The 27,747-nt window shown below is 55.2% G+C and overlaps 1 protein-coding gene across 2 annotated transcripts in view; it reads left to right on the top strand.

The window, feature by feature from the left end:
* CAPZB (capping actin protein of muscle Z-line subunit beta) overlaps positions 1-27,249 on the top strand; it is a gene marked incomplete at both ends in the record, with an annotated part of 123,026 nt that extends 95,777 nt beyond the window's left edge. The window contains 5 exons of one of the 2 annotated variants that reach the window (XM_080690477.1): positions 8,601-8,742; positions 9,489-9,605; positions 21,933-21,998; positions 22,625-22,701; positions 27,156-27,249. In XM_080690477.1, coding sequence (XP_080546603.1) covers positions 8,601-8,742; positions 9,489-9,605; positions 21,933-21,998; positions 22,625-22,701; positions 27,156-27,243 — 490 coding nt within the window. Of the gene's footprint in view, positions 1-8,600; positions 8,743-9,488; positions 9,606-21,932; positions 21,999-22,624; positions 22,702-24,250; positions 24,354-27,155 lie in introns of those variants that run through there. The other variant, XM_080690478.1, reaches the window with a different exon arrangement.
* Between the last annotated feature and the right edge of the window lie 498 nt (positions 27,250-27,747).

The raw sequence follows: 27,747 nt of genomic DNA, 5'->3' as shown, positions 1-27,747 counted from the left end.
ATCCAGCCTCAGATGCCTCTCTACACGGATTGGAGACTCCTCCCCTTTCCCTGGGTGGAGTCGAAACGTTTTAAGGATGTTGAAAATGATCAGAAAATCAGATTGTTGCAGGTAGCTAGGGCTGGTTTGGTGGGTTTTTTTTTTTTTTTTTTTTTTTTTTTTTGGTGACACTGGGGATGAAACCCAGGATCATTCTACCTCTGATAGAATACCCAGCCCTATTTTTATTCTTTATTTTGAAACAGGGTCTCACTGAGTTGCAAAGGGCTCACTAAGTAGCTAAGGCTGGCCACAAACCACGATCCTCCTGTCTCAGCCTCCTGAATGCTGGGATTACAAGCGTGCGCCACCACGCCCGGGTTGGGGTTTTCTTTCTTGAGATGAGGAAGGAATAAAAAGGATGATACCTTTGGGCTAGAACCTCAGTCCCTGGCAGAGTGACATTGCCTCCGGGTTTTATTTTCACCCTACCATAAAATTGTTGAGCACAGGGTTTGTGTCCTCGTAACCTCATCTTTGCCTTTACACTTGAAGTCCCCTCATGACCACTGTCACAAGTCTTGCTGTTGCTGTTTAGTGAGATCTCAGAAGCAGAAAATACCGTATCTAACAGAAGAACATGGGATGGGAAAGGAGAAAAATTTCATAGGATCTTATACCTTTGTGGGGAGGGTGGGGGAGGGAGAGAGAGAGTGGTCAGGCGTGGTGGCCCACGCTTGTAATCCCAGCATTCGGGAGGCTGAGACCGGAGGATCACGGTTCATGGACAGCCTCAGCTACTTAATGAGGCCCTCTGCAACTCAGTGAGACCCTGTTTCAAAAAAAAGAATAAAAAATAGGGCAGGGGGTGTAGCTCAGAGGTCGAATGCCCCTGGGTTCCAATCCCAGAGAGAGAGCGTGTGTGTGTGTGTGTGTGTGTGAGTGTGTGTGTGTGTGAGTGTGTGTGTGTGTGTGTGTGTGTGTGTGAGTGTGTGTGAAGCCTCCAAGATACTCCCCCAGCCCTTTTTATTTTTTGTTTTGAATCAGGATCTTGCTAGGTTGCTGAGAGTCTCCCTGCTTGTTGACACTGGTCTCGAACCTGTGACCCTCCTGTCTCACCTTTCAAGGACTGAGACTGTAGGTGTGCACCCCCACACCCAGCTAGCGTTGGGTCTTTTGAGGGCCCATCTTGCTGGCTTGGCACCAGGCAGCACATATTCTTCTGGTGTTGGTTGCACTTTTATTTGTGTTTATTTATTTATTTTAGTGATACTGGGTTTCCTGGAAGCCCTTCTACCTCTGGGCTACACTCCCAGACCTATTTTATATTTTTATTTGGAAACAGGGTCTCTTAAGCCAGCGCGGCTGGCTTTGAACCTGCGCGATCCCGTCTCCACCTCCCAAGCGCGGGGATGACAAGCGTGCGCCACCACGCCCGGCTGCACTGGCGGTTTTAGTCTGGGCTCTACAGCTAGCACTTGGGCGGCCACCTCTTCTGGCGCCTTCGGTCTTTCCTTAGGCAGACAACAGGTGCCCTGAGTCTGTCAGGCTTGGGCATTCCTGTCTTGCTACTAACCCCAAGTTGCAGGAAGTGCCTGGCCACGGCCTTGCCAAGCGCACCTTAGTCTCCCCATAGAAGGCCTGGCGCTGGCTGCCATACTCTTCTAGAAAGCCTTGGAGTTTCTCGTGCAGAGCTGGTCGGCACTGCTGGAGACTCAAGAGGCTCTTTCCCTTGTCCACCCCTTTCTCCTCTGTTCCCGGGCGTGGCGCCCTCCGTGGGAGGGTGGCCTGGAGGGATGTGGGCGGCAGCAGATTCAGAATCCCAAAGGTGAGCTGGAGGATTTTGAAGCCGTGTACGAGGAGAAGTGTCTGTACAACCCACCCATGTGGAGGGTGGCGCTCTCGGCCCAGTCTCCCAAGCGCGCAAGTACAGGATGAGAGACGTACCCGGGCCACACGTGAGGAGCGCATTGCACCTGAGGTGACCACGGCCCAGTGTCGGTGTGAGCAAAATGTGACACAGGAAAGCTGGTGGGCCTCGAGTTGGCAGCAGTGCAGCAGCCTCCCGGCGGCCTCGAGCAGGTCTCCGTGTGGCTTCGGTGAACGTGAGGTTGGGGCATCGCACGCAGGCTGAGACAGGAGAATTGCCGATTTGAGGAAAGCCTGAGCAACTTAGTGAGGCCCTGTTTAAAAGGGGGGAGGGCAGCCTGGCGTGGTAGTGCGCACTTCTGAATAAATAAATCTTTGCCTGAGGAGTGTAGTGAGTTCCCTGGAGATGTGTAAGCAGAGCTTCAACAGGCTTGACTGAGCTGTGTGGACTGTCCTTAAGGTACTCGGGGCCTGCTTCACAGAGTCCCTGGTACAGCCTCAGATCCTAGGGATCGGAGTCATGAGCGTCTCAGACTAACTCTGATTTTACAGAAGGGAAAACATTAATTAAAACTTCGAAACTGGGCCTGGTGGCACACGCTTCTAATTTCAGGATTTTGGAGGCTGAGACAAGAGGATCTAGGTTCACGGATAGCCTCAGCTACTTCGGCCCTTTGCAACTCAGTGAGACCCTGTTTCAAAATAAAGACTAAAAAACAGGCCTGGAGGTGTAGCTCAGAGGTAGAATTCCCCTGGGTTCCATCCCTAGTACTGCAAAAAAAAAACCTTTGAGCATTCCTCCTGCTTTCCTTAATAAAGCCCTACCCAGCACCCACAGGGCTTCACTTGCACACCTCCGAGTGTCAGGGTCTGTGGGCCGTGTCAGCACTCCAGATGTCTGGGGCCAGAGGTCCAAGTCTCCCAGAGCATCAGGACCAGCCCGGTCCTGTGACTGCGGCCCAGCCAGGCACCGAAAGGCTGGTGTGAGTGAGCCCGGAGCCCGCAGGGGCTGTTCCAGGCTGTGCTGGAAAGCCCCGCTCCTGCAGCTCTGTCCTGGCCTCTCCTTTTGTGGTGGGTTGTACCATGTGACTCACTACCTGTCGGGATCCTTTGTATTCCAACCTAGAACCCCGCCACTGCCCGGAGGCAGCTGCAGGCAGGAGTGTAGCCAGCTCCCCGGGCCACTCCAGGCCCATCTCCACGCTCCATCTGCAGCCGTTGTTGGCTGGGACTGGGGACTGGGTAAGGCACAGCTACAGCTTGATGCCTGAAACAAGTTTCTGTACAAGCTCTCCACGCACACCTCAGCTTCGACACTCCGTAAACCTTCGGGGCCAGGATATTTTCTTTTCTTCTTGGGAAGGAGGCTACTTTGAGTGTGAACTATTCTCGTTTCCCTTTATTCCATCTCCCAGGAGTCTTGTGGTTGGAGAGTTGTGGCCATAGACTCTGTACATGTGACAACAACATTATTCAACTGAAAGAGTCGTTTTTGGGGGGAAGCAGCCTAGGACGCTGAGTTTATTGGCACACTGGGCTTTGAGCTATTTGAGTTTCAGGGGATCATGGGACAGCGAGAATGAACTTGACTTGCTGCTACGCCGCCATTGCAGGGCTGGCACACGCCAGCCTCATCTGAGCAGGGTCACGCCTCTTGCTCCTGGTCATCCGTGCAGAGGCGTCTTCTGGTGGCCCCGTCTCTGGGACTGCGTGAAACGTGTGCCTGCTTGTTGGGCTCTTCACACTGTTGTCAAGTGGGGGGCTTAGAGCTCCAACCCCAAGCAGCCTCGATTCCAGCTGGCTGGGTCCTCTGCAGGTCTGCTTGCCTTAGCAGAGGGTCTGGGAGCCACAGGGCTCTGTGTGGAGCTGGTGGCACTTAGTCAACAGAGGCCACTTTGTGTAGACACCAGCGCTGCTGTTTTGCCCCCGGTCGCTCCCTGGGTAATGTATCACTCCACCCATGCCCAGTGTTCTGGAGCTTTCTAGGCTCCTCCACTTCACGGTCCAGCTCTAGTCCAAGACGGCTTCTCCCCAGTCTTGCCGAGGTGGACTTTGCGTCGTCCTGCTAGCAGGGAGCCCCAGTTGATTCTCTGCTTACATTGACTGTCTTGACCCTGTGCACTGACTTTAGCCCTGTGGGCCTGGATCTCCACTTAGATGTGAAGCCGATGCTTTCACCTGCGGTCTCCTGGGTGAGCGGATGTTCTCTTTGGAGCTGGCTGGGCCTTCCCTCCCCGCCATTGGCTGAGCTGCGGTAGTGGTCCTGGACTTGTTCTTGCCCTGTGGAGAGCTGGGGATTTTGAACTGATCGAGCGCAGGCGGAGTTCAGAAGGGGGTTAATTCCTCCGCAACCTTCAGTCAGCACTCGGCACATCAGATCACTCGCTCCCGTTGACTTGGAAGGCCCGAGAGCGGGCCACTAGCAATGGCAGAGTCACCTTGTTGAAAGAGCATGTTAGCATTTAAACAACATTAATACTATTTGACTCACTGCGTATACAAAGGCCAGTTAAAGTGCTTCCATGTGTGTGCTGTTAGCTCTGGCAGGCGACTCCTCAGATGGCTTCATGTGGTTTCAGACAACATTTTAGCACATTCTTAAAATACCCACAAAAGCCTTTATGTAAAAACTCATAAATGTGAGCCACATAAAAATTATTTTTTTCCTTGTTTCATGTCATTATGATCAAAGTACAGTAGGTAAGAATAAATTTTTGAAAACTTGTTGAGGTCCCTCTTTAATTAAAGCTTCACAGAGTAAAACCATAAGCCGTGTAACGGGGAGCTGTCTGTGCACCCCTCAGCGCCTCCCCAGCCGTGAGGGGGCACGTGCACACGCTCCTGGGTGGCTCCAGGCAGCCCTTTCCAATCTCTCTGTCCCGCTCCCTTTGTCTTGGGGAGCATCATGTTGAGACTCGTAGCGGCCAAGTCCCCGGAGGCCCCTCTTGATGCCTGGAATGCAAGTCCCTTCTTGAATTGTTGTGGCTCTGGGGCCGCACCTGAGAAGGCCAAGCCCCAGCATGCCTGCCCCACCTCTGCAGGCACATGTGATGCTATGGGAGAGGGAGCGCATTCAGCGAGGTGAGCAGCTGGCCCTGACTCTGCTGCCATCATTTCATTATTAAAAGTCAAAGCAGCCGTAAGTTAGGCTCCTGCACGATGGAGCACTATCCTAGCTATTAAAAATGATCACAGAGATCATACAGCTCCGTGGCAAAGCACTGACAACGCCAAGTGAAAAGAGCCGAGCTGTACACGGCACCGTTGCTGTACTGTGTACGGTTATATAAAAATTAGGCATCTGGACAAAGACTGGAAGCAACTATGGAAAAACCAGATTTATGGGATATGTTGATTTATGGTATTATGGGTTCATTTTTAAATTTCCTTTTTTATAATGTTCTTGCAATAGAGTTGTTTTTTTTTTTTTAAGATAGTAACCCATAAAGAGTTCACAACTGGGATTTTATCTCCTTTATCTCGCATTTTGAAACTTTGGGCCTGATCTGCGTGGCCCTCAAGGGGAGGCAGGGAAGCCAGGGAGAACTCCCCAAGCGGGAGCCGGGCCACGGGGCGGGCCTGGGGCGGGAACGGCCAGTTCCAGCTTATAAAACATGAATGCTGCGGTTGGAGCTCTCTGGAAGAAAACAGCACTGAGACGTGGGACTGAGGAGCCCCACCTCAGGCCACCTGGTACTTTTGAACTGGTCACCCGATGGTGTCAACAAGGGCTGTCAAAACTAGCAGGGTTTCTCCAATGCCTACCTCTCCCCAGGATCCCAGCACGCATGGGGGCTGGCCCCTTGAGCTGTGGATGCAAGGCCCCCGGCCTGGGGCCTTCTTTCCAGGATGGCAAAGGAAAGGAGGTACCGGCCCAGCCTTTTGCCAACACAGGAACAGCCGCTGTGTCTAAAGTTGTTCCTTCCCTGTCTAATGTGGAAGGAAAGGAAACACCCTGTATCAGAGCCACGCCATCTGTCCCCAACAGGACAGTTACCAGCAGGTCTGCTGTGGGCTGCGCCTCCCTCCCTCCTCCTTCACTACATGTGACCCGAGGGTGTTGGGGGTGTAGGAGCCAGCAGAGCTCTAAGCCCAAGGTGGCCGGTCCGTCTCTACATGGCCCCAGAACATTCCAAGCCGTGCACCCCCTGCAGGGATGGCCAGGCCCAGAGCGGCTAGAGGGAGGCCTCGGTCCTAACCCAGAACATTCTCTGGCTTGCCTCTTGTTGCCCTGCGAGGGGGCGTGGGGAGAGGCTGGGAACCCAAGGACTGTGCTCCAGACGGGGCCCCTGAGCATTTTCACCTAGGCGTCCTTGTGCACAGGGTGTTCGTGTGTGCTCTGCCTCATCGTCTTGTGCTCACCCCTGTCCAGAGGCCGCCCCTTCACAGCGTGAACGGCACTGACCATGGCGCTCACACTAGCGGATGCTGGCGCATGCACTCCTGTGTACTTAGGCGGGCCCGCCCCTCCACTGCGTGAACGGCACTGACCACGGCGCTCACACTAGCGGATGCTCGCGCAGGCAGTCCCATGTAACCTGCCCTCTCCCCTCGCCAGTAGGAGACAGAGCCGTGGATTCGGTTTGACGGCTTGATACAGCCAGGAGGGTGGGATTGAGAAGTGGGGATGGATTGTGGTCCTAGGGTGGGCGGGCAGCGACCTGAGCGCGCCCCTCTGGGTGCTCTGCAGGTCCACAGCAGGCTGGAGCAGGAAGATAACAGCCGCGGCCTCACAGTGCAGCATGCACTGATGCTGGTTCTGTTGGGGGAGGCTGTTTCCTAGGTCCGATTGTGTCTTGGTTACACTTTCATATGCATTGCGTCCTGACCTTGAAACAACTTTTTAGTTTGAAATAGTTTTATACTTACAGTAAATTTTCAAAAACAGTATATAATTGGCCTTTAGTTTCTGCCAGGGATGGGTTCTAGGACCCCCTCAACGAATCCAGAGTCTTCAGATACTCAAGTACCTTATATCAAAGTCTGTACATGCTTAGTACAGATGCAGGGCTTTTTCTAAATGATTCCAGTTTGAAGTCAGTTGAGTGTGTGTGTGTGTGTGTGTGTGTGTGTGTGTGTGTGTGTGTTACTGGGGATGGAACCCAGGGCCGTTCTATCTCTGGACTAACTCCCAGACCTATTTCATATATATATAAAAGAGATATATATATATATATATATATATATATATATATATATATATATATTCAATTTGGAAACAGGGTTTCACTAAGTTGCTGAGACCCTCACTAAGTAGCTGGCTCACTAAGAGACTGGCTTCAAACCTGCGTGATCCTCCTATCTCAGCCTCCCAAGTACTGAGATTACAAACGTGCACCACCACACCCAGCTTTATTTTCTTTTGAAATAGGTTCTTACTAAATTGCTGAGGCTGTCCTCCAACTTGAGGTTCTTCTCTCAGCCTCCTAAGTACTAAGATTAGAGGGAAGTGCACCACCACTCTGCCTGACTTTTCGTATTTTTATTTTATAACAGCTTTATTAGGACATAATGGCATATTAACCATTCACTTGATTTTAATATCAAAACAATAGTACTGCTGGACCTGGTGGCGCACGCTTATAATCCCAGCATTTGGGAGGCTGAGACAGGAGGATCGCGGTTTGCAGACAGCCTCAGCTACCTAGTGAGGCCCTGTTTGAAAGTAAAGAATAAAAAGTAGGGCTGGGGGTGTAGCTCGGAGGTAGAATGCACCTGGGTTCCATCCCCAGTACCACCCCCCCCCCCAAAAAAATAGTACTCATTTGTCAGGTGTTTTCTTTCCTTTATGATTTTGTTTTTGTCGGCTAACGGTCCTATAGAGTAGGTATTTTCCCTGTGGCCCCCGTGCGGGTGGATGAGCACGTGAGCAGAGCGTCATGCGTGCCAGACTGGCTTGTCCCTCACACCCGCTGTGCACCTGTGGCTGGGTGTCGGGGATGAGGTCTCATGGACGTGGCACCGTCCTGCCTGCTCCCAGGTGGGCCTGCTGTGTAGCTGTTCAGCTGGTGTCGGAGAGGCAGGTCGTGAAGAACGTGCCAGCCACCGAGACGCCAGGGCCGCGGTGGCCTCAGCGGCATGAGCCAGCTCTGGGCTGACCGGCTGCGCGCCCTGCACCTCCCCAGGGGAGGGTGGATTAGGGCGCCCAGTGATCGCCTGTGCTCCTGGTCTTGTCCAGCCCTCATGCACTTGAGCATAATTGGGGATTTTTCCATATTGACTCGGATCTCAGGAGAAAGCTGTCCCGAGCTTAGCCTTTCCTTTTTGGTGCAAGTTTTGCAGCACTTTGCTCTAAAAAACAAGTCAGCAGGAGTCTTGGTCTGCCTGGGTGGCAGCAGAGGTGTCCGTGTGGAGGAAGTGCTGCACCTTCAAAGAGCCATCCCGGGAGACAGGACACTGAGCAAGTCACCTGTAGCGGTGCTCACTCAGGTAGTGACGGCTCCGCTGGGGGCCACTGTCCTACTGTGCTGCGTCCTGTTGGGGCGGGGTCTGAAGCCCAGAGAGGTTTAGCAGGCTTGGCCAAGACAACTCAAACTGAAGTTTCTACTTACAACCCCTGCACCCACATTCTTTCTCTTACCCCCTAAAAGATGCTGTGTCCTCCCCAACCAGAGGGTGTTCAGGACTCCTCCGCGGTCAGCCCCGGGGCCACCAGGCGGCTGAGTGTACTGTTGCTGAAGAGCAGCCGGAGGGAGGCGACTGGTCTGTGGCTTGACTGACTGTCTAACGGGCATGCGGACCTGTCCCCCCAGGTATTTCGAAGGTGGTGTCTCATCTGTCTACCTCTGGGATCTGGATCATGGCTTTGCTGGAGTGATCCTCATAAAGAAGGCTGGAGACGGATCAAAGAAGATCAAGGGCTGCTGGGATTCCATCCACGTGGTGGAAGTGCAGGTACAGCTCCTGCAGGGGGGGCAAGGGCCTCACCACTCCCTCGCCCAGCACATGCTCCCGTGAGGGGCACTGCTGGGATACGCAAACCCCTGCTGGTTCCTAAAGCCCCAGAGCCACTGGCATGAAGATAAGTCAGGAGTGCAGTAATCGTTGGGGATAAAGATCCCCAAAGAAGCCAGGCATGGGAACGCATGCCTCTAATCCCAGCAGTACCTGGGAGGCTGAGACAGGAGGATAGCAGGTTGGAGGTCAGCCGTAGCCACTTAGCAAGACCGGCAGCATCTTAGTGAGAGCCTGTTTCAAAGTAAAAAATTAATAAAATAGAGCTCAGAGTCAAAATGTCTCTGGGTTCAGTCTCCAGTACCACAAAGGAAAGGATCCCCAAAGAACTTAACACAGATTTACAGATTGTACCCCTTAAAAAGGGGTACATCGTGGCACGTGCCTGTAATCCCAGGAATTGAGGGTCAAGGGTTCAATGCCAGCCTCATCCACGTATGAGGCTCTCAGAACTTAGACCCTGTTTGCAAATGAGAAATAAAATAGAGCTGGGGATATTTACTCAGAGGTAGAATCCTGGGTCAATCCCCAGCACTACCAAAAACAAAAGCCAGCTGGGCCTCAGGAAGGTAGTATGCTAATGACTTAGGAGGGAACGCCTTACAGTGACCCTGACCTCCAGGGGCCACCAGAGGCTGTCCACAGCTCAGATCACAGCGCAGGTTCTGCTCTCTGTCCTCCCCCAGGAGAAGTCCAGTGGCCGTACCGCCCATTACAAGCTGACCTCCACGGTGATGCTGTGGCTGCAAACCAACAAATCCGGCTCGGGCACCATGAACCTCGGAGGCAGCCTCACCAGACAGGTAAGAGTTCCTGTCGGCAGCCCCTTGCCAGCCCCAGCGCCAGCCTTCTTCAGGGACAAGAGCAGCCTGCCCGTGGGCGGGCATTTTGGGCCAGCGGTACATCCACCAGCTAAAGCAAGCTTCCTGGTTTCAATTCTAGACCCTCAAAGCTACACCTCTCCACCAAGGACAGGGTGCCTACCGTGCCTTCCTCTTTTTTATTTTTTTCTGTTTTTTTTTTTTCTTTCTTTCTTTTTTTCAGTTCTAGGGATGGAACCCAGGGGAATTCTACCTCTGAGCGACACCCCCAGCCCTGTTTTTTATTCTTTATTTTGAAAAGGGTCTCACTGAGTTTCAAAGGGCCTCCTCGCTAAGTTGCTGAGGCTGTCCTCAAACCGAGATCCTCCGGTCTCAGCCTCCCGAATGCTGGGATTATTAGTGTGCGCCACCACGCCCGGCTCTGTGTCTTCCTCTTCCTCGCCAGGATCCGCCTCATCCCTGCGCCCCAGGCTTGTCTTGCCCTCTGAGCCAGGTACTTTGCTCCTTTTGCCAACCTGTGGCCAGGAATGGCTGTCAGGTTAGCTCAGCCTCTTTGTCTTGATACCTCGGCTGAATCCAAGGACAAGCATCAGCATCTCAGAAGAGATATTTACAAGTGCAGAAAGCCGGCCTGAGCTGGTAGCCCACACCTGCAATCACAGTACTTGGGAGCTGAGACAGGAGGATCAGAGGTTCAAAACCAGCATCAGCAACTTAGTGAGACCCTTAGCAACTCAACAAGACCGTCTCAAACAAAAAAATAAAATAGGGGAACCTGGGGAAAGCCTGCCAGGTGCTGCGTGCACGGGCGTCTCCATCACTGGGAGCTGCATTATGGTGTGAGGCTAGAAGGAGCTGATCAGAGTGTAAATAGATGGGTAAATAAGTAAATTTTAAAAAATAGGGCTGGGGATATAGCTCAGAAATAGAATGTACCTGGTTTCAATCCCCAATACCACACACAGACACACACACACACACACACACACACACACACACAGAAAAATTACAAAAATGCAGAAATCTTGGGCCCCACCCAGACTTATCAACTCGGGGTCTACATTATAACAAAATTATCCGGGAAGTTCTCTGTGAACATTAAAATGTGAGAAGAGCTACCTGTCCATTTCTCTCACCCGTCTTTTCTCTGGGTTCTCTAGCAGCCAGGCTTCAAGGCGGCCTCTCCAGGCTGTGTCCCAGCTAAACTGGGAACTTGGACCGGAAGGCACTGCCTGCCCCTGAAGCCCCATAAGAGTCTTCTTAATGTCCGCACTAGGCACTGCTAGAAGCATCTAAGCTGGCTTAAGCCCTCGACATCCATTCAAGGGGAGTTCCGTGTTGGAGACCCATTGAGAGAGGCCTTTACCTGGGCCTGTGTGGAGCAGCAGGACACCTTCTGTCAAGGGGAAGAGAAAGTGCAGCCGCACAGCCTGGCTCAGAACAAGCAGCCCTTGGCCCTCAGGGAGGTCGGGCCAGGAGAAGCACCCAGCCTCGGGGCCTGGGAAGCCAGCTGCCCGGGGGCGTCCCACCCACCCCATTCTAGGGGTGCCTTGCTTTTGAGTATGAGGATCCCCCCTCAGCACCATGAGACTTTTTCTCAGTGAAATAATCATAGCTGGTCTGGGGGTGTGGCTCATTGTGAGCGGGCTTGCCTAGTATGTTCAAGCCCTGGATTCCATCCCCAGCACACAGGCATGCCCTCACGTACATGACAGTTATACTCCTAATTATACTTTTAACAGCTTTTGTGCATGTGTGTGTGATAGTGGGGATTGAATCCAGGGACTTTTTTTTTTTTTTTTTTTTTTCGGTTCTGAGGATGGAACCTAGGGGCATTCTACCTCCGAGTGACATCCCCAGCCCTATTTTTTAGTCTTTATTTTGAAATAGGGTCTCACTGAGTTGCAGAGAACCTCACTAAGTAGCTGAGGCTGGCCACGAACCCGGATCCTCCTGTTTTAGCCTCCCAAGTACTGGGATTATGAGCATGAGCCACCAGTCCAGCCCTAACCCTATTTTTTAATTCCTTATTTTGAAACAGAGTTTCACAGTAGCTGAGGCTGGCCAGGAACCTGCTATCCTCCTGTCTTAGCCTCCCAAATACTGGGATTACAAACATGCACCACTATTCCTAGCCTAATAGCTTTTTTTTTTTTTTTTGCATGTGTGGGGGTGGGTGGGTATGGGGGTGGAACCCAGGGCCTTTTCTACCTCCGGGCTATACTCCCAGACCTATTATACTTTATTTGGAAACAGGGTCTCACTAAGTTGCTGAGACCTTCACTGAGTAGCTGAGGCTGGCTTTGAACCTGTGCGATCCTCCTGTCTCAGCCTCCCAAGTGCGGGGGTTACAAGCGTGTGCCACCATGCCCAGCTTAATAGCTTTTTTTTTTTAACATGGTTCTGAGATGGAACCCAGCAATGTTCTATCTCTAAGGTATACCTCCAGCCCTATTTTTGTTGTCGTTTTGAAATAGGGCCTTGCTAAATTGTTGAAGCTGGCCTCAAACCTATAATACTCCTGTCTCAGCCTCCCAAGTACTAGGATTACAGGCATGCGCCACTACACCTGGCTATACCACAATTTCTTTTTTCTATCAAGAGCTATTAAAATAGGAGTCTGTGATAGGAGGATCACAGGTTCAGGTATAACCTCAGTAACTTAGACTCAGCAATCTAAAGAAACCGTTTTTTCCCCCTTTTTTTCTTTTTCCCCAGAACTATACCCCCAAGCCTCTTTTTATGTTTTTGTTTTTAAAATAGGGTCTTGCTGGGCGTGGTGGCGCACACTTGTAATCCCCGCGCTTGGGAGGCAGAGACAGGAGGATCGCACAGGTTCGAAGCCAGCCGCGCGCGCTGGCTTAGGAGACCCTGTTTCCAAAAAAAAATGTAAAAATAGGTCTGGGAGTGTAACCCGGAGGTAGAAGGGCTTCCAGGAACCCCAGTATCACCAATAAAAAAATAAAATAGGGTCTCACTGAGCTGGGCGTGGTGGTGCACATTTGTAATCCCAGCATTCGGGAGGCTGAGACAGGAAGATCATGGTTCGAAGCCAGCCTCAGCTACTTAGTGAGGCTCTTTGCAACTCTGTGAGACCCTGTTTCAAAATAAAGAATAAAAAATAGGGCTGGGGGTGTAGTTCGGAGGTCGAATGCCCCTGGGTTCCATCCCCAGACCCACAAAAAAAAAAATAGGGTCTCACTGTATTGTTCAGAGTGTTCTCAAAACTGTGGTCCCCCTGCCTCAGCCTCCCAAATGCTGGAATTACATGCCATGTACCACCATACACAGCTGAGACCCTGTTTCTAAACAAAAAATAAAAAGGGCTGGGAATATAATTTGGAGTTAGAATGCCGCCGAGTTCACTCCCCAGTACCCCTGCCACACACAAAAAAGTGGTTGAAAGTATCAGTTTAATAAATCCCTTAAATGAATGTATTTTCTACTAGTCTCAACAATGTATGCGCATTTGAGAAACAGTAGCCCAAGGCAGATGCCAGCCAAAATGGGGGATTGTATGGGGGCCTTAGCCCCTCACATGCAAACCCCACCTCCTCTGTGTTGAGCTAGAAGCCAGAGGGAGGCGTGGGGTCTCCTTGTCTGGCCTGGGCAGGCATCCCCACCCTATCCCAGAACCAAGCATTCTGCTCTGGGGCAGAGCCCTGCTGCACAGGAAGCACCTTCGCCCTGGAGGGAGCACCGAGGGGAGGGACAGCAGCGCTTGCCTCCCTGCCTGGCAGTGGGTGGAAAACCTTGCGTCTGTCCGGAGGCTGCTTCCTGCATCACTTAATGCTCTGAGCTATTTATAATTCCACCAGTGTAGTGACCTGCACAAATATTTAATCCTCAGCCTTCCTAATAGCTTAAATCAGAGCTGTCAGCCCACGGCTGGCATCTGGTTCCGGCCTGCCGTGAGCAGCGGCTCCTGCAGGCCAAGCAGGCGGGCAGTGGTGGCCGTCCTCCGTGCACCTCTGCAGGCCACAGGCCTTGTTTGCATTGCCTCCTGCTCTGGAGACTTTAATGAGGAAATTCTTTCTTCTGTCATCATTCTTACAGCCCATCCCATAATTCACCTGGGTGAATTAAAGCTGGGGCTCATGTCCAGTGTAAGTAAGTATGATGGGGGAGGGGAGGTAAGCAATCTAAGTTAATGGTGCACATCTTCCGAGCACGCGGGTAGGGAGGGTCGATTGAAGGGGCCAGTGAGCGTTCCAGATGAGCCCTGGAAAACTCTCCGAGGTTGCCTTGGCTGGGAGGTGACGGGACTCCAGGAAGGCTGAGTAGATCAGCGTGAGGCAGCAAACACGTGTGGTTGGACAAGTCGTCTGCTTTAATTAGACCGTGACCAAGGTGGAGGTAGCGTCGCCACTTCCCAGGCGAGGAAACGGAGGCTCGAGCTGCTGAAACTGCCCCCTGATGACTTACTGGTAGTAGGTAGAGCCAGGAATTGAACCCAGACTTGTCTGGTGGGAAAAAAATTCACTGCTTTCTAACCAACCGCCCATCTTTGGTCCGTATCTGATCCTCATTCCTGCTACTCAGTAACTGCTAAAGAAAATCACTAGGAACTGGGTGTGGCGGCGCACCACACAGTTGTAATCTCAGTATTTGGGGAGCTAAGACGAGGATTGCAGGTTCAAAGCCAGCCTCCTCAACTTAGTGAGGCCCTGTTTCAAAATAAAGAGTAAAAAAATAAGCCAGGTGTGGTGGCACACGCCTGTAATCCCAGCGTTCGGGAGGCTGAGACAGGAGGAACGCGGTTTGTAGACAGCCTCAGCTACTTAGTGAGGCCCTTTGCGGAATAAAGAATAAAAAATAGGGCTAGGGGTATAGCTTGGAGGTAGAATGCCCCTGGGTTTCATCCCCAATACTGCAAAAAATAAACATAAAGGGTAAAAAATAGGGCTGAGGTGTAGCTCAAAGGTAGATGCCCCTGGGTTAAGTCACCAGCACCAATAAATAAATAAATAAATTCCAGTGGAACTACACTGAGCTGCCAACCTAGGACAGTTAGGACATCACCCTGTGGGTGCCTGAGGATCCGATGACTGGAAGGTATGTTCCCTGCTAGAGGAGTAAGAGGAGGATCTGAGATTTCAGAAAGCCAAGTTACGTTCAGGACAGCTGCCATGAGGCCAGGTGACGGGAAGAGGAGGCAGCTTTGTGCAGGAGAAGGTGGCCTGGCAGCCCCAGAGCTCCGGAGGGTACAAGCCTGTGGCCAGGAGGTCTGTGAAGATGCGGGTGTCATCCCAGGGTGGTTGGCAAGGGCCAAGGGAAGGAGGGCAGAGCGGGCAGGCATGGGCCCCAAGGACGTGGGCCTCGGGCTCCTCTCTCCTGCCCTACAGCCCTCACGGTGCCAGGAAGTAAGGCCCCTGGTGTTTGCAGCTGTCAGCAGGCCCCGCCCTCGGCCCAGCAGAGCCAGGCCTGCTCCCCAGCCCTCACCTGCACATGGGGGAGGCTTGCTGCAGCTCTTCCTGGAGTCCAGGCCGGCCTGTGTCCCCCGTTTTGTTAGGTGGCTGGCTCACAGGCTAGAGCCACTTTGAGACCTTGGCTGGGCTTCCCAGCTGATCAGGACTTGCCACACCCCCTCACTGTGGCCTTCTGCTACCCCCACCCAAAGTTGTCTGGGGGCATTAGTTAGAAAATGAGGGGAAGTGTTTTGGCAAATCCCTGCTGCCGCTGCTGGGGCTGTCTGGGCAGGCGGGAGGGCTCTGGTCGTCCTGCAAGCTCATTAGAGCCACAAGGAACCCTCTCGCCAGGCCTGCCCGGAGGCCCGGCGGGAGGTCAGGGAGTGGGTGAAAAGCACCGCTCACCAAGCACCAGCGCGCAGCACAGGCAGCTGCGCTCAGAGGTCACCTCTCCTATTGGAAAGAGGTGCCGTAGATCTCTGGCAAGAGAGCCGAGGTCTCTCCAGGGAAGGGCCCGCAGCTGTTGATTTGGTATTTACTTCAGGTTCTAAATATTTAGACACAAGGTGGAATGTTTTGCCGAGTGGGGAGACCAGACGGTCGTTCACAAGCCGACCTCTCCTCCCACTCAGCACCCGGCACACCTGATAAATCCTCAGACTGGGACCCAGTGCTTGCCCGACCACCCTGAAGGAAGGCCCCCAGAGCCAGGATGAAGCCCTCGCCCTTCGCTCCAGATGGAGGGGGCCTGGGAGCCCAGCAGGGGCGGCTCCCGTGTTCCTGGGTCTCCTGTGCGGCCACACTTATAGCCAGGCTTGGTTGGGCGTTTGTCGATGATCTGGCGTGGAGGGAGCCTGGGGAAGCAGCCACCGCGAGGCCTCCCCCTGCGCCCTTGCGTGTTCCCGAAGGGCAGGGCAGGAGGCTGGGATGGACCTCCTCTGACTGCAGAGCCCCGGACTAGGGCTTGTTCTTGGCTTTTTGGGTAAAGAGGAGAGGTGAAGTGGAACAATAGAAAAGGTTGGGTAGGTTTCAGACTCATCCTGACCTCGGTCCAGGGCCTGGCCCCTGCTTCCCAGCTGTGTGGCCTGGGTGAGCCCCTCACTTCTCAGAAACTCGGGGCTTCACCACAGACTGTTGTCTGGTAGGAAAACTCATACCACTTGGTATGAGTGCTTTATACTTCATAAAGATAGCTAGCCAGGTATGGCGCCACACGCCTATAATCCCAGTACTGGAAAGGCTGAGATAGGAGGATCACAGGTTTGAGGCCAGCCTCTGCAACTTAGCAACACCCTCAAGTTGCTTAGTGAGATCTGTTTCAAAATAAGAGGCTGGGCTCAGAGATAGAATGTCCCGGGTTCAAGCCCCAGCACTGCACAGTCAGTCAGTCGTCAGTCGTCAGTCAAGCTGTCACTGCTGCTACTACAAATCTTCTAGAATGTGTTACTTTTAGACTCGAAGCTCTTCTGCCTGGGTGGTCCTGGCCTAACTGGGAAGCTGACTGATGGCTGTCACTGGCTTCGAGGCAGGTTGTGTCCTGGCCTCAAACCCACAGCACAGCTTGGGGACCAGGGGGACACCACGGGCCGGGGGTCCCAGGAACGCAGCTGCGCTCCAGCCAGCAGCGAGACCCTTGGTGCCGGGTGCCGCTGAGGCGTTTTGTCCCCGATGGTTCGTACGGTAAGAGAGAAAAGCAAGGCGCTGAAGGCCTAGACAGGCCCTTCCTTCCGGGCTCCGGCACCGCGGCCGTGGCCGAGCCGGGAGCTGCCGCGGGGCCGATGGTGCGCCGGCTTCTCGCAGGCCCGCCCTCCCGGCCTGCTCCTTAGAAGATGACGCGTGGAGGGGGCCATGCGGGCCTCTTGAGGACAGCGTCCACCGCTGTGCCAGCGCGGCGGGCTGTCCCCCTCGCGGGCCGTGTGGGGGAGAGGGTCCTGCTGGGGCTGGGCGGGCTGGGCCCCGACTCCAGGCGCAGTTGGATCCTCTCGTGAAGCATCTGTGCAGCCGCAGCACATAAAAATGCCCTCCTTCTGGCAGCTGCTCTTATAAGGGGGTAACAATATATGCATTACCAAAATGGCTCTGTTTCGAGTGGCCAGCACTCCAGCAGGCTGACCTGGCCAGGTGCAGGGGGGGTCAGAAGGGGGCAGGCCAGGGGCCGAGGAAAGATGTCTGCCTGTGCCAGGCCTGCCCGTGCCCGCTCCCCGCTCCCCTGCCTCTCCTTGCCATGAGCTCAGCCCACCTGCCCCGGCCTCCTCTTTGTTGTTTGAAGCCCAGCGATGGGAACCACAGGACTGAGTGACTGGCGTGACTCGACTTACCCGTGGCCTCGCCCTGGGCTGCGGACACTCGCGTGCCATGGTGCCGTGGCCTCGGAGCCCTTGCCCTCCTGGGGGAGGGGGAGCAGAAATCTGCCCCAGTGTGGAGCGGGGGGGGGGGCTGGTTTGTTGGAAGGGCATCATTTGTTTGTACCCCCCCCCAGGCTTCTCCCTGCCCAGCAGAGCAGCTCTGCGCAGCCCCGAGTCTGGGCACAGTAACCATTTCCATGTGGGGAGAGAACACACAGTCCCACTGTGTTGGCGTCCAAAAATTCCTTTTAAAAATGGGTAGATGGAGCTCGCCCCCCCCCCCCAGTGTGCTCCCCAACTCCTGCTCACCACACACACACCACACCCCAGTCTGTTGTCTTGACAACCGGCTTTTGCTAAGGGAACACGAGGGTCCAGCACACAGCCGTCTGCCTGAGGTGGAGTGTTTGTTAGACTCAAAATGGAAAAGGAGCAGCTGTCCCTGCCCTCATCCTGTGCAGAGTCTCTCAGGACCAAGACTCCCCACAGGCCCTGGCAGAGAGTGCCTGGGCTGGTTGAGGGGCCAGGGCTGGGCACAGGAAAGCCAGGCCCTCTAGTCAGGCCCTCCCTCTTCTGCAGCTGGCCAGCACTCAGCCAGACAGTCTTGCCAGAAGCACGCCTCTTTGTTTTTCTTAGGACACATAGAACAATAAGCACCTTTATTCTATGAGCTTAGACAGGAGGGAGGAGGACATATCGGCCTTCCCGGGCCTTGGTTCTCCTCGGATTGAACGCCAGCTCCTCGCCCTCTAGGACAGTCCCCTGCTCGGTCGCACTGTCCTGGTCTCGATGCAAACGGCAGTCTTTCTCTTTTCGTATTTCTTTGGAACTTTCTCTGATCGTTTTTGGTGAAAATTTTTCTCAGGAGTCAGCACGGCCTGCTCCTCGCAGCCCGGGGCAGTGGACAGTGGAACGCGCGCTGTCGGCCGTCTGTGAGCACGGTGCGGCTCCTCACCAGCTCATTATTGGATGCTTTGTAGACAACATCGATGACCCTTGTTTTGCGAGCACGGCGCTCAGACCCCCAGTGAAGTCCCCCGCGTCCAGCCTCGTTGCTTCCTCACGCTGACACTGGGTGTGGCGGGACCGATCTCCTACTGGCGGCAGGGTGTCCCAGCCCATCCTTCCGCCTCTTGTGGAAGGGCTTTCTCTTGCCCCAGCCCTGTGGCGCTTGTGCCAGTTGTCACAAGAGATGCCTGTACGAGGGAGCAGGGACGCGGCCCAAGCCACCAGGCTCGCCTGCTCCTGACTCCGTGCCCGGGTCCTCGCGCCTGGGGCTGCCACTGTCCCCTCTGACGGCAGCAGCCTTCAGAGCCCGCAGCTCCCCACGTCCCTCCTGCACGCAAGCGTTAGTAGTCCCACTGCCAGCTCTTTGCTTGAGGCCCAAGTGTTCAGACCCTTAAATGAGTCCTCTCTGACATGTCCATGGCTCTTCAAACCCAGTGCCTACCAGATGCAATGGCACATGCCTGTAAACCTCGCAATTTGGGAGGCTGAGGCAGGAGGATCACGGGTTCAAAGCCAGCCTCAACAGCTTAGCCAAACCCTCTCAATAAAAATTAAGAACTGAGGAGGCACCTCAGTAGTAGAGCACCTCGCTGGCGTGCACAAGGCCTTATACGCAGTCCCAGGCACTGGGTGGGCGCGGGGGGTCTTTACACTGAACCAGCTCGCGCCAGTTCCTCCTAGAGCACACAGTGGGGCATGTTGGCTGCGGTGGGTACAGTGTCGGCACCTGTGACCGCCCTGCCTGTCAGCCACGTCGCATTCTTGTCACACTCGAAGCCGTCTAAGACTGGTCCAAGTCCCCTTGTGAGCCCAGTAGAGGAATGTTGGAGCCCAGGGGCTGGCTTGCATTTGGCCTGGTAACTTAGTGTTCCAGCCAGAGCGCCAGGGCTTGGCCTCTGTCAGCGCTGTGGGCTGCATCAAAAAGCTTGTTCCCAGGAAGATGGAGTGGAGCGCTCTGTGCTCGGCAGCTGCTCCCACCTCCAATTCCAGATTCTTCAGCATCCTGTGGCCACCTGACCCTCGGTGCTGGCAACAGGGTGCCACCAAGCCCTCGGCTGCACCTGCTGAAGTCCTGCGCCGCGGCCAGGGGGCGTGTGGGCCTGGCCTGGTGGCGGCAGCTCCACCATACTCTGTTCTTCTGGCCCAGTCTCTGCTGTGGAATAGGACTTGCAAGTTTTGAGGGTGTGTGTGTGGGGGGTGTGCACGCACGCTTAAGTTTTTGAGGGTGTATGTGTAGTAGTCGTAGTAGTAATAGTAGTAGTGCCAAAGATTGAACCCAGAGACATTCTACCTTCCGAGCTACACCCCAGCCCTATTTTTTTATTTTGAAATAGAGTGAGTCTTACTAAGTTGCAGAGAGCCTGCTAAGTTGCTGAGGCCGACCACAGCCTTTGATCTTTCTGTCTCAGCCTCCCAGGTACTGGGATTACAGGTATGGCCACCAAGCCCACCTGTGAGAGTCTCAAGGCCTGCCCTGTCCACTGAGCCCGTGCCGGCGCCTCCTAATCTCTGATTGCAACGTGAGATTAATAACCCATCAGCCGGGCGCGGTGGCGCACACTCGTAATCCTAGCGTTTGGGAGGCTGAGACAGGAGGATCGGGGTTCGAGGACAGCTCAGCTACTTACTGAGGCCCTTTGCAACTCAGTGAGACCGTGTTTCAAAATGAAGAATAAAAAAATCAGGCTGGGGGTGTAGCTCGGAGGTAGAGTGCCCCTGGGTTCCACCCCCAGTACTGCAAATACTATTTATAATAATGACCCATTGAAAGCTGAAGTCTGGCTGGGCCCAAGGCATGGGTCTGTAACGGCATCCACCTGGAGGCAGGAGGACCACACGTTTGAGGCCAGATAGCAAGACACCATCTCGAAGAAACAAATTTAAAAATTAAATTAATAAGCTTAAAAAATCAATTTTTAAAAACTGTTGCCTGGGTCTCGGGGTAGAGCTCAGCAGTAGAGCACTTGTGTCGCCTGTGCAAGGAAGGCCCTGGGCTCGCTCCTCGGTGTGGGGGTGATGCTGGTGATGTCCGATCAGCTTCGGGCTAGCGCTGACTTCTCCCGCGAGGTCTCCCTTCTCGCAGGAGGGCTGAGTCGGCGCTGCCACCCTCCAGGGTCCCTGTGTCTCTGAGGGCATCTGTGTTGGGATGTTCTGTAGTGGTCGGGTCTGCCTGAGCCCTGAGGCCTGGTCATCTGACGTGACTTAGCTCTCCCAGCCTCTGCTTGCCCATTTGCTTTCCACCTCCCTCTGACCTGGATCTGCTCTGCCCTTCCCAGCTTGAAAATCCGCCCTGGTGAAGAGAAGCAGACGCCAGTGGGAAGCGCAGCCGCCATGTCTTCCTGCTCCAGAGCTGGCGGCCAGCACTTCACAAAGGCTTTTACATTGGCTTCGGGCAGCTTTTTTTTTTTTTCCTCGCGAGTCTGGCGATGGAACCCAGGGGCATTTGACCTCCGAGTTACACCCCCTGCCCTATTTTTTATTCTTTATTTTGAAACCGGGTCTCACTGAGTTGCAGAGGGCCTCACTAAGTAGCTGAGGCTGTCCACAAACCGCGATCCTCCTGTCTCAGCCTCCCGAATGCTGGGATTACAAGCGTGCGCCACCACGCCTGGTGTCAGGCAGTTTTTTAAAAAACTTTAAAAAGTTACAAGCTTAGCCAGGCATGATAGCACGTGCTTGTAATTCTGGCACTTGGGAGTCTGAGACAGGAGGATCACAGGTTCACAGCTAACCTTAGCAATTTATCGAGACTCGGCAACCTACAAAAAATAAAAAGGCTTGGGGTTGTATCTGAGGTAGAATGGCCCAGCACCACAAAATAAATTAATAAGTAGTTAGAAGCTTGTCAGAGAAGTGAAGCTCCCCTGCTCTAGGGACACCCAGGGTCCCCGAGCAGGCGCTCCTGTCGGGAGTGGCCCCTTCCTGCTCCCTCCCCTGCCTCCTTTGCTGCTGGTGTCCGGTGCTGCATGTTGGGATGGAGCTCACCGCCTGGGTGAGGGAGACGGGACACCCAGGAGTGGGGTCCCATCTCTTTCCACCCTCCTGTCCCATCTGAGGAGTTAGACTGAGGCTGTCTTGCCCACATTCTGGGAGAGAATCAGGCTTTGATGCGAGACAGGCCTGACTATGTGGTGGTGTTGCAGACACTCATCCCTTGGCCCCAGCCCTCTGCCATCAAGGCTGCACTGACCATCCCAGGGCAGCCATCGCAGGGCCCCCGACACCGGCTCATGCCCGCATCTGCCTGTGCTGGTGTGGGGACAGGTGGCGCAAGTGGCCAGATAAGCTGGTCCCCAGCAAGGGCTGTGCCCCTGGCCCTCCCTGCCATGGCTCCGTGGGTGGACGTGGGCTGTTTACGATCTGAGACGGCAGCCATCATGCCCTGGAAAACTAGAGCAGAGGCCTTAGGACGCCCACAGCTGCCCCCAGGGCCTCCGGTGGGACCGAGGGCCCCTTGCAGACCTCAGAGGCAGCCGTGCAGTCAGCAGGCTGCATTCTCTGGGAGCGCCTGCCCTCTCTGAGCGGAGGAATGTTTTTGTCTTTGGCAGATGGAGAAAGACGAAACTGTGAGCGACTGCTCCCCGCACATAGCCAACATCGGGCGCCTGGTGGAGGTGAGTGGCCCGGCGCGGTCCCCAGCAACACAGCAGCCGCAGGGTGCTGCTCCCGCCCTGCGCCTGTCTTCTGGGCCTCCTGACTCGGATGCCAACAGAGCTTGGGCCCCAGGAGCCTGCCCCACCCCTGCTCCCAAAGGACTCTGTGTGCTCACTGGCTCGGGGAAGCACTGAGTCCTGTCTCCCCCGTCCACTGGGTGTGGAGGAGACCTGCGCTCAGGAAGGAAGCATCCCAGCACCCAGGTGGCCTTGGAGCAACTGAGTTGCAGCCGCCTGGCCTTGCCTATCCCCACATCTTTGGAAGAGGGAGAAGTGCTCTCCGGTTTCACAGAATTGTTCACAGAATTGGTGGCCAGGCGAGGGGTGGTGATGTGGTTTAGACCAGCTCCCAATAATGGTCAGAGTTGGCCGCCAGTCCCTAGGTATTGGCTTCCTCCCTGCCTAAGGACAGGAAAGGCCAGAGCTCAAATTATAGGTGGGTCTTGGCAGCCAGGGCTTGCTGGAGTGTGGTGCAGTCTGTGCCGCCCCCCTGTGGCCAGAGCGGGGACTGCAGGATGAGCGGCCGGCAGGGGTGTGGGCCTTTGTTCTACTGCTAGCCCTGGTGGCTGACTGCCTTCCCTCCCCAGGACATGGAAAACAAAATCAGAAGTACGCTGAATGAGATCTACTTTGGAAAAACAAAGGATATCGTCAATGGGCTGAGGTAATGTACCAGAAATCAAGCTTTCGGCCAGAGAGAGACCTGAATCCTAGGCCAGCTAGTGAACGGCCCTGCCTTGTCGGCCTGGGCTCCCTGGTGTCCACCCTCGGTGGCTGCCCGCCAGCTCCAGAGGCCCCTCGGACCTCCATAGTTTGCACTCTGCATGACTTGCGGTCCCTTCCTCCAGTACGTGTGCTCTAAGGCTCCTTGCCCAACAGCCTTTGCTGCCTTCGTCCCTGGAGTCCGCCTCCCTCCCCCAGCCTGTTGGGCCCATCTAGAGAACATGCGCAGCCCTAGGGACTGTCACCTGACGCTGGTGGAGTGCGCCGCAGAACAGCCCCAGGCTCCAGGGCAGCAGGGCGCAGTCCCTTCCACCTGCGTCTGTCTGACGTGGCCCCAGCCTGTTGGCATGCGCTGCCAGGGCTCTGTGGCCAAGGCCCTGACTCCCGTCTCCTGGTCTGGGTGCTGAGGCATCAGCCGAGGAGAGGCCAGCGGCTCGGGCCACGGCGTCCTGGTGGTCTGAGCAGGAGTCTGCGCTCGGTCTGGAGTGAGGAAGGCCATGAAGAGCCAGGTGGCCAGGACTCCTCCACGCCCCACCACTGGGCAGGGGGACCTCCTGTGCCTCCCAGCAGCCCGCGTCTGCGGATGAGTTGTGCGGGATTCTGCAGCTCCACTCTGTGGTGTGTGCCAGGATTCCTGCTGCTCCATGGTGGCCACGCCACCTGCCGGCCCCGAGGAGGCCGGACACGGCTCCGCGGCTGTCCAGCTTGTGGAAACAGATGCAGGTTGCTTGTTCTGCAGTTGAAAAAAAAGGAAGAAAATGGGTGTGATGACGTATGCCTATAATCCCAGTACTTGGGAAGCTAAGACAGGAGGATTACAGATTTGTGGTCAGCCTTAGCAACTTTGTGAGACCCTGTTTCAAAATAAAAACTAGGAGCCGGGCGTGGTGGTGCACGCTTGTAATCCCAGCTATTTGGGAGGCTGAAACAGGAGGATCACGGTTCGCGGCCAACCTCAGCTACTTAGGCCCTCCGCAACTTAGTGAGAGCCTGTTTCAAAATAAAGAACAAAAAATGTAGGGCAGGGGATGTAGCTCGGAGGTCGAATGCCTCTGGGTTCCATCCCCAGACCGGCCAAAAAAAATTAATTAAAAAAATAAAAAATAGGGCTAGGGGTAGAGCTCAGAAGTAGAATGCCCTTGGGCTCCATCCCCAGGACCATACACACACAGAAAAGGGAGTGCCGTTTGGACCCTCATCTTCCCCGCCTGTGTGGGTGTCAGGCGTGTCTCCTGGGCTGCTGCCCCGGCTATACCACCCGCACTGTCCTCTCTGGCCAGCCTCCATTCCCCCAGCAGCACAAGCCCCTGGATCCTGGGACCACCGCCCGCATGGCCTGTTCAGTGCAGCGCTCAGCCCCAAGCTGCGGGGCCGTGCGCCCCCTCCTGCCGCCCAGGCGTTCCCGCGCGTCCCCTCAGCTGTCGGCGCCCCGGGCTCTGCGTCGTCGCTGCTCTCTCCTCCGCTTCACCCTCTCTGAACACTCTCTGTAGATCTCTTGACGCTATCCCCGACAACCACACGTTTAAGCAGTTGCAGAGGGAGCTTTCTCAAGTGCTGACCCAGCGCCAGGTCTACATCCAGCCTGATAACTAAGTCGATCCAGGTACCCTGCCTGCAAGGCCTGAGACCCACTAAACAGGACTCACCAACCTGCCGAGACCCCATTGTCAGCGGCCGCTGCGCACCATTAAACCACCACTAACCCCGTTTCCTCTCACGGCTGTGAGCCGCCACAGCCCCACATAACACGGCCACGTAGCACGTGCGTGGTATGTGTGCTTTGCACTCAGGGCAGAGGCCACGTGTGGGGGATTGTGTGGCTTGGGCTTTTGCTTCTCAAGAAGCCCACCATGTCCAGGCACAGCGCTGCCTTGGCCGCCCGCGGGCCTTGGGGCAGCTTCTCTGGGTCTGACGGGTACGCGCCAGGTCCTCCTGTTCTCCACTGGGGGTCCCCAGCTTGGCGGCACGTGGGCCCACTGTCCTAGAAGGCAGTGTCCGGTCTCGGGGGAGGGAGCGTAGTACAGGGCTGTGACCCTGGGCCGCCTAACAAGCTACAGCTGTCCCGTGAGTTACTCTGTCGGAAAGGAGGGCAGTGCTGACAGTGGCCTTACCACGTCTTGAGCTGGTGGCAGGTACAGGTGCGGGAAAGCAGTCAGTGTCCTGGAGAGGAAAAGAAACGCGGCTTTTAAAAACAAGGCGTTTGCAAAGCCAGCTCTGGAGCTACAGAGCTTGTGGGCCCAGGGGCAGGACCCGCTGGCCAGGTAGTGAGAGGCGTCGCCATCAGGACCCGGCTGAGGCGTGGGGCTTCTGGCCTGTGTGTACGGACCGCAAGTCAAGGCCCCATCAGCCCTGGCCTCAGTAGGGCCCTCAGGCACCCCTCCCCGGCCAGGAGAGCCCCTGGAAGGTGCACGTGGCCGAGCCCTTCCCGGCTGCCCGCCGGAGCACCCTGGCACTAACACCCAGCGGGTGGCCCGTCCTCTCCTGCGCTGAGCCGAGCGCGGCCTGTCAGCACCCACTGCAGGTCCCACCGGTGACTTTCCCAAGCTCTGCCCCTGTTCCAGGCCTCTGCTCCTTCTGCCTCTTGCACCCAAGTCTGATCCCCCCATCCCAGCCTGATCCTGACTCTGGAACATTCTCCCTGTGGGTTGAGGTAGGCTGGACGCAGCTCAGACCTGGAGTGCTCAGCTCCCCCGCCAGGCCCGCGGCCCGGCCCTGCTGCTCAGCCCCACAGGGCCGCCAGGCCCGCGGCCCGGCCCGCTGCGGCCTTCGTGGAGCCTGGGAGTCCAGGGCCAGGATTCCAAACTGCATTTCAGCAGCACTAACCAAAACGCTAGCACTTCTCACGGGCTGCTTTTCAGAGTCTCACGTACAGCCAGGCATGGTGGTGCACGCCTATAATAGCTGTACTCGGGAGCCTAAGACAGGAGGATCGCAGGTTCAAGAGCAGCCTCGGCAACTTAGCAAGACTCTTAGCAACTAGCTAGACTCTGTTTCATTTTAAAAAAGGAGCTAAAATCCCAGTACTTGGGAGGCTGACACAGGAGGATCTCAGTTTAAGGCCAGCCTCAGCTACTTAGTGAGGCCTTCTGCAACTCAGTGAGACCATGTTTCAAAATAAAGAATAAAAAATAGGGCTGGGAATATACCTCAGAGATAGAATGCCTCTGAGTTCAATCCCCAGTACCAAAAAAAAAATTTTTTTTTAATGGCAGAAGATGGCCGAACATGGTGGTGCATGCTTGTAATCCCAGCGTTTGGGAGACAGAGACAAGAGGATCGTGATTTGCAGACAGCCTCAGCTACTTGGGCCCGCTGCAACTTAGACCCTGTTTCAAAATAAAGATAAAATAGGGCAGGGGGTGTAGCTCGGAAGTCGAATGCCCCTGGGTTCCGTCCCCAGACCTGCATGCGCGCATGCAGAGCACGCGCGCGCACACACACACACACACACACACACACACACACACAGCAGAGGATGTCACTTAGAGGTAGAATGCCTTTGATTTCAGTCCCCGATACCAAAAGTCTCAATGCCACCCTCCTACTGTCCTGAAGACTCTTCCCATGGCACCCAGGACTTGGTAGCCAGATTCCAAATTGGGGTGCCGCTGCCTCTCCCAGCCCGCTCCACTTGACTCCCCGTTTTGGGCAGGGGGGGCCGACTTCTGGTGCTCCCCACTCCTTCGCAGTTGGTGTGTGGTGGCCTGGATGAGCGCCGCCCTCCCTGCCGCTTTCAAACGCCTCGCGGTGGGTATCGGCGGCTTGCTGAGTTCTCAGTTACGTCACGTCACGTACTGAGGCAAACAGCACGGTGAACGGTGATCATACAGGGAATCGCCGGGTCATTTCCTGAGCCTGTTTCTCATCTCTAAGTTAGGGTTAGTAATAACGTAGACCCACACACACCTAAAGATATTTAGGGGGATTCCATGAGACAGATTTGTGCGAAAAGCCCTTCCTAAATTGAAACCTTGCTTGCTCCTAGCCTGCTGGAGAGTGTTTCCCCCACAACCCAGGGCTGGGGGGGATGGGGCAGCGCACTCGCCCCTCCCGCTCCTGCTCTGGAGTCAGGCTGAGAGACTCTGGACAGCAAAGGTCGCCCTTGGGGCCTTGGCCATAACCCACCTGCTCAGACACTGAGCACTGGTGGGGCGACTGCGCCCCCCACTCGCAGGGAGGGGGCCAGCCCCTCTGGGTCCCCACCTCAGCCCCTGGCCCAAGCCCCCCACCCAGAAGCCTGGGGCAGCTGGTGGGAAGTGTGTGTCGGGCGTGGCGTCTCCTGCATTGTGCCTGGGCGCCCAGAAGCCACCTGGTTCTGGATGCCATCAGGGCCTGCGCCGAGCGGGCCGGGGCTCTGGTTCAGGGCCGGGCTCCTGACAGTCTCCTCCCTTGCAGGTCTGTGCAGACTTTTGCAGACAGATCGAAACAAGAAGCTCTTAAGAACGACCTGGTGGAGGCTTTGAAGAGAAAGCAGCAGTGCTAAACCTGCTTCGCGCTGACGGACACGCCGTGCGCTCGTTAGATCCTTAGAAAACTCGTTTCTGCTCCCTCTCCTCCACCCCTCCCTCCCCGGCAGGTCACGTAACCACCGCACCATCGACCGCACAGCGCCATCGCTCCCCGAGAATAAAGCCTGATAAACACCCTCCTCGGCTCGAGGCTGCTTCCCACCACATTTGCTGCCGAAACTCTCAATATTTCCATAGAGACCGTGTGTTTTTGTCCGCCTGGGCCCTGTCTCCCTGCCCCCCACCCTGTTTCTAGGCATAAAATACACTGTCAGCCGCCCCTCCCTCCCTCCCACCTTTTTGTTACATTGGTGTAAAAAATGTAAAACAAAAAAATTTTATGAAATAACTGTGGTGTGTGAAAGATAGAAGAAAAACTGGAAATCTGATTCCACGTGTGTTTGGGGGTTGCTTGGGGTTGGGGTGGGGACGGTCGCATCGTCCTGCGCAGACCTGCCCCAGGCGCGGAGCCCACGCGG

Source organism: Muscardinus avellanarius (genome assembly GCF_963383645.1).
Source record: "Muscardinus avellanarius genome assembly, chromosome: 3".
In the NCBI taxonomy this organism is placed as follows: domain Eukaryota; kingdom Metazoa; phylum Chordata; class Mammalia; order Rodentia; family Gliridae; genus Muscardinus; species Muscardinus avellanarius.
The sequence above is the reverse complement of the archived record's forward strand: the minus strand, read 5'-3'. Positions and strand labels throughout refer to the sequence as shown.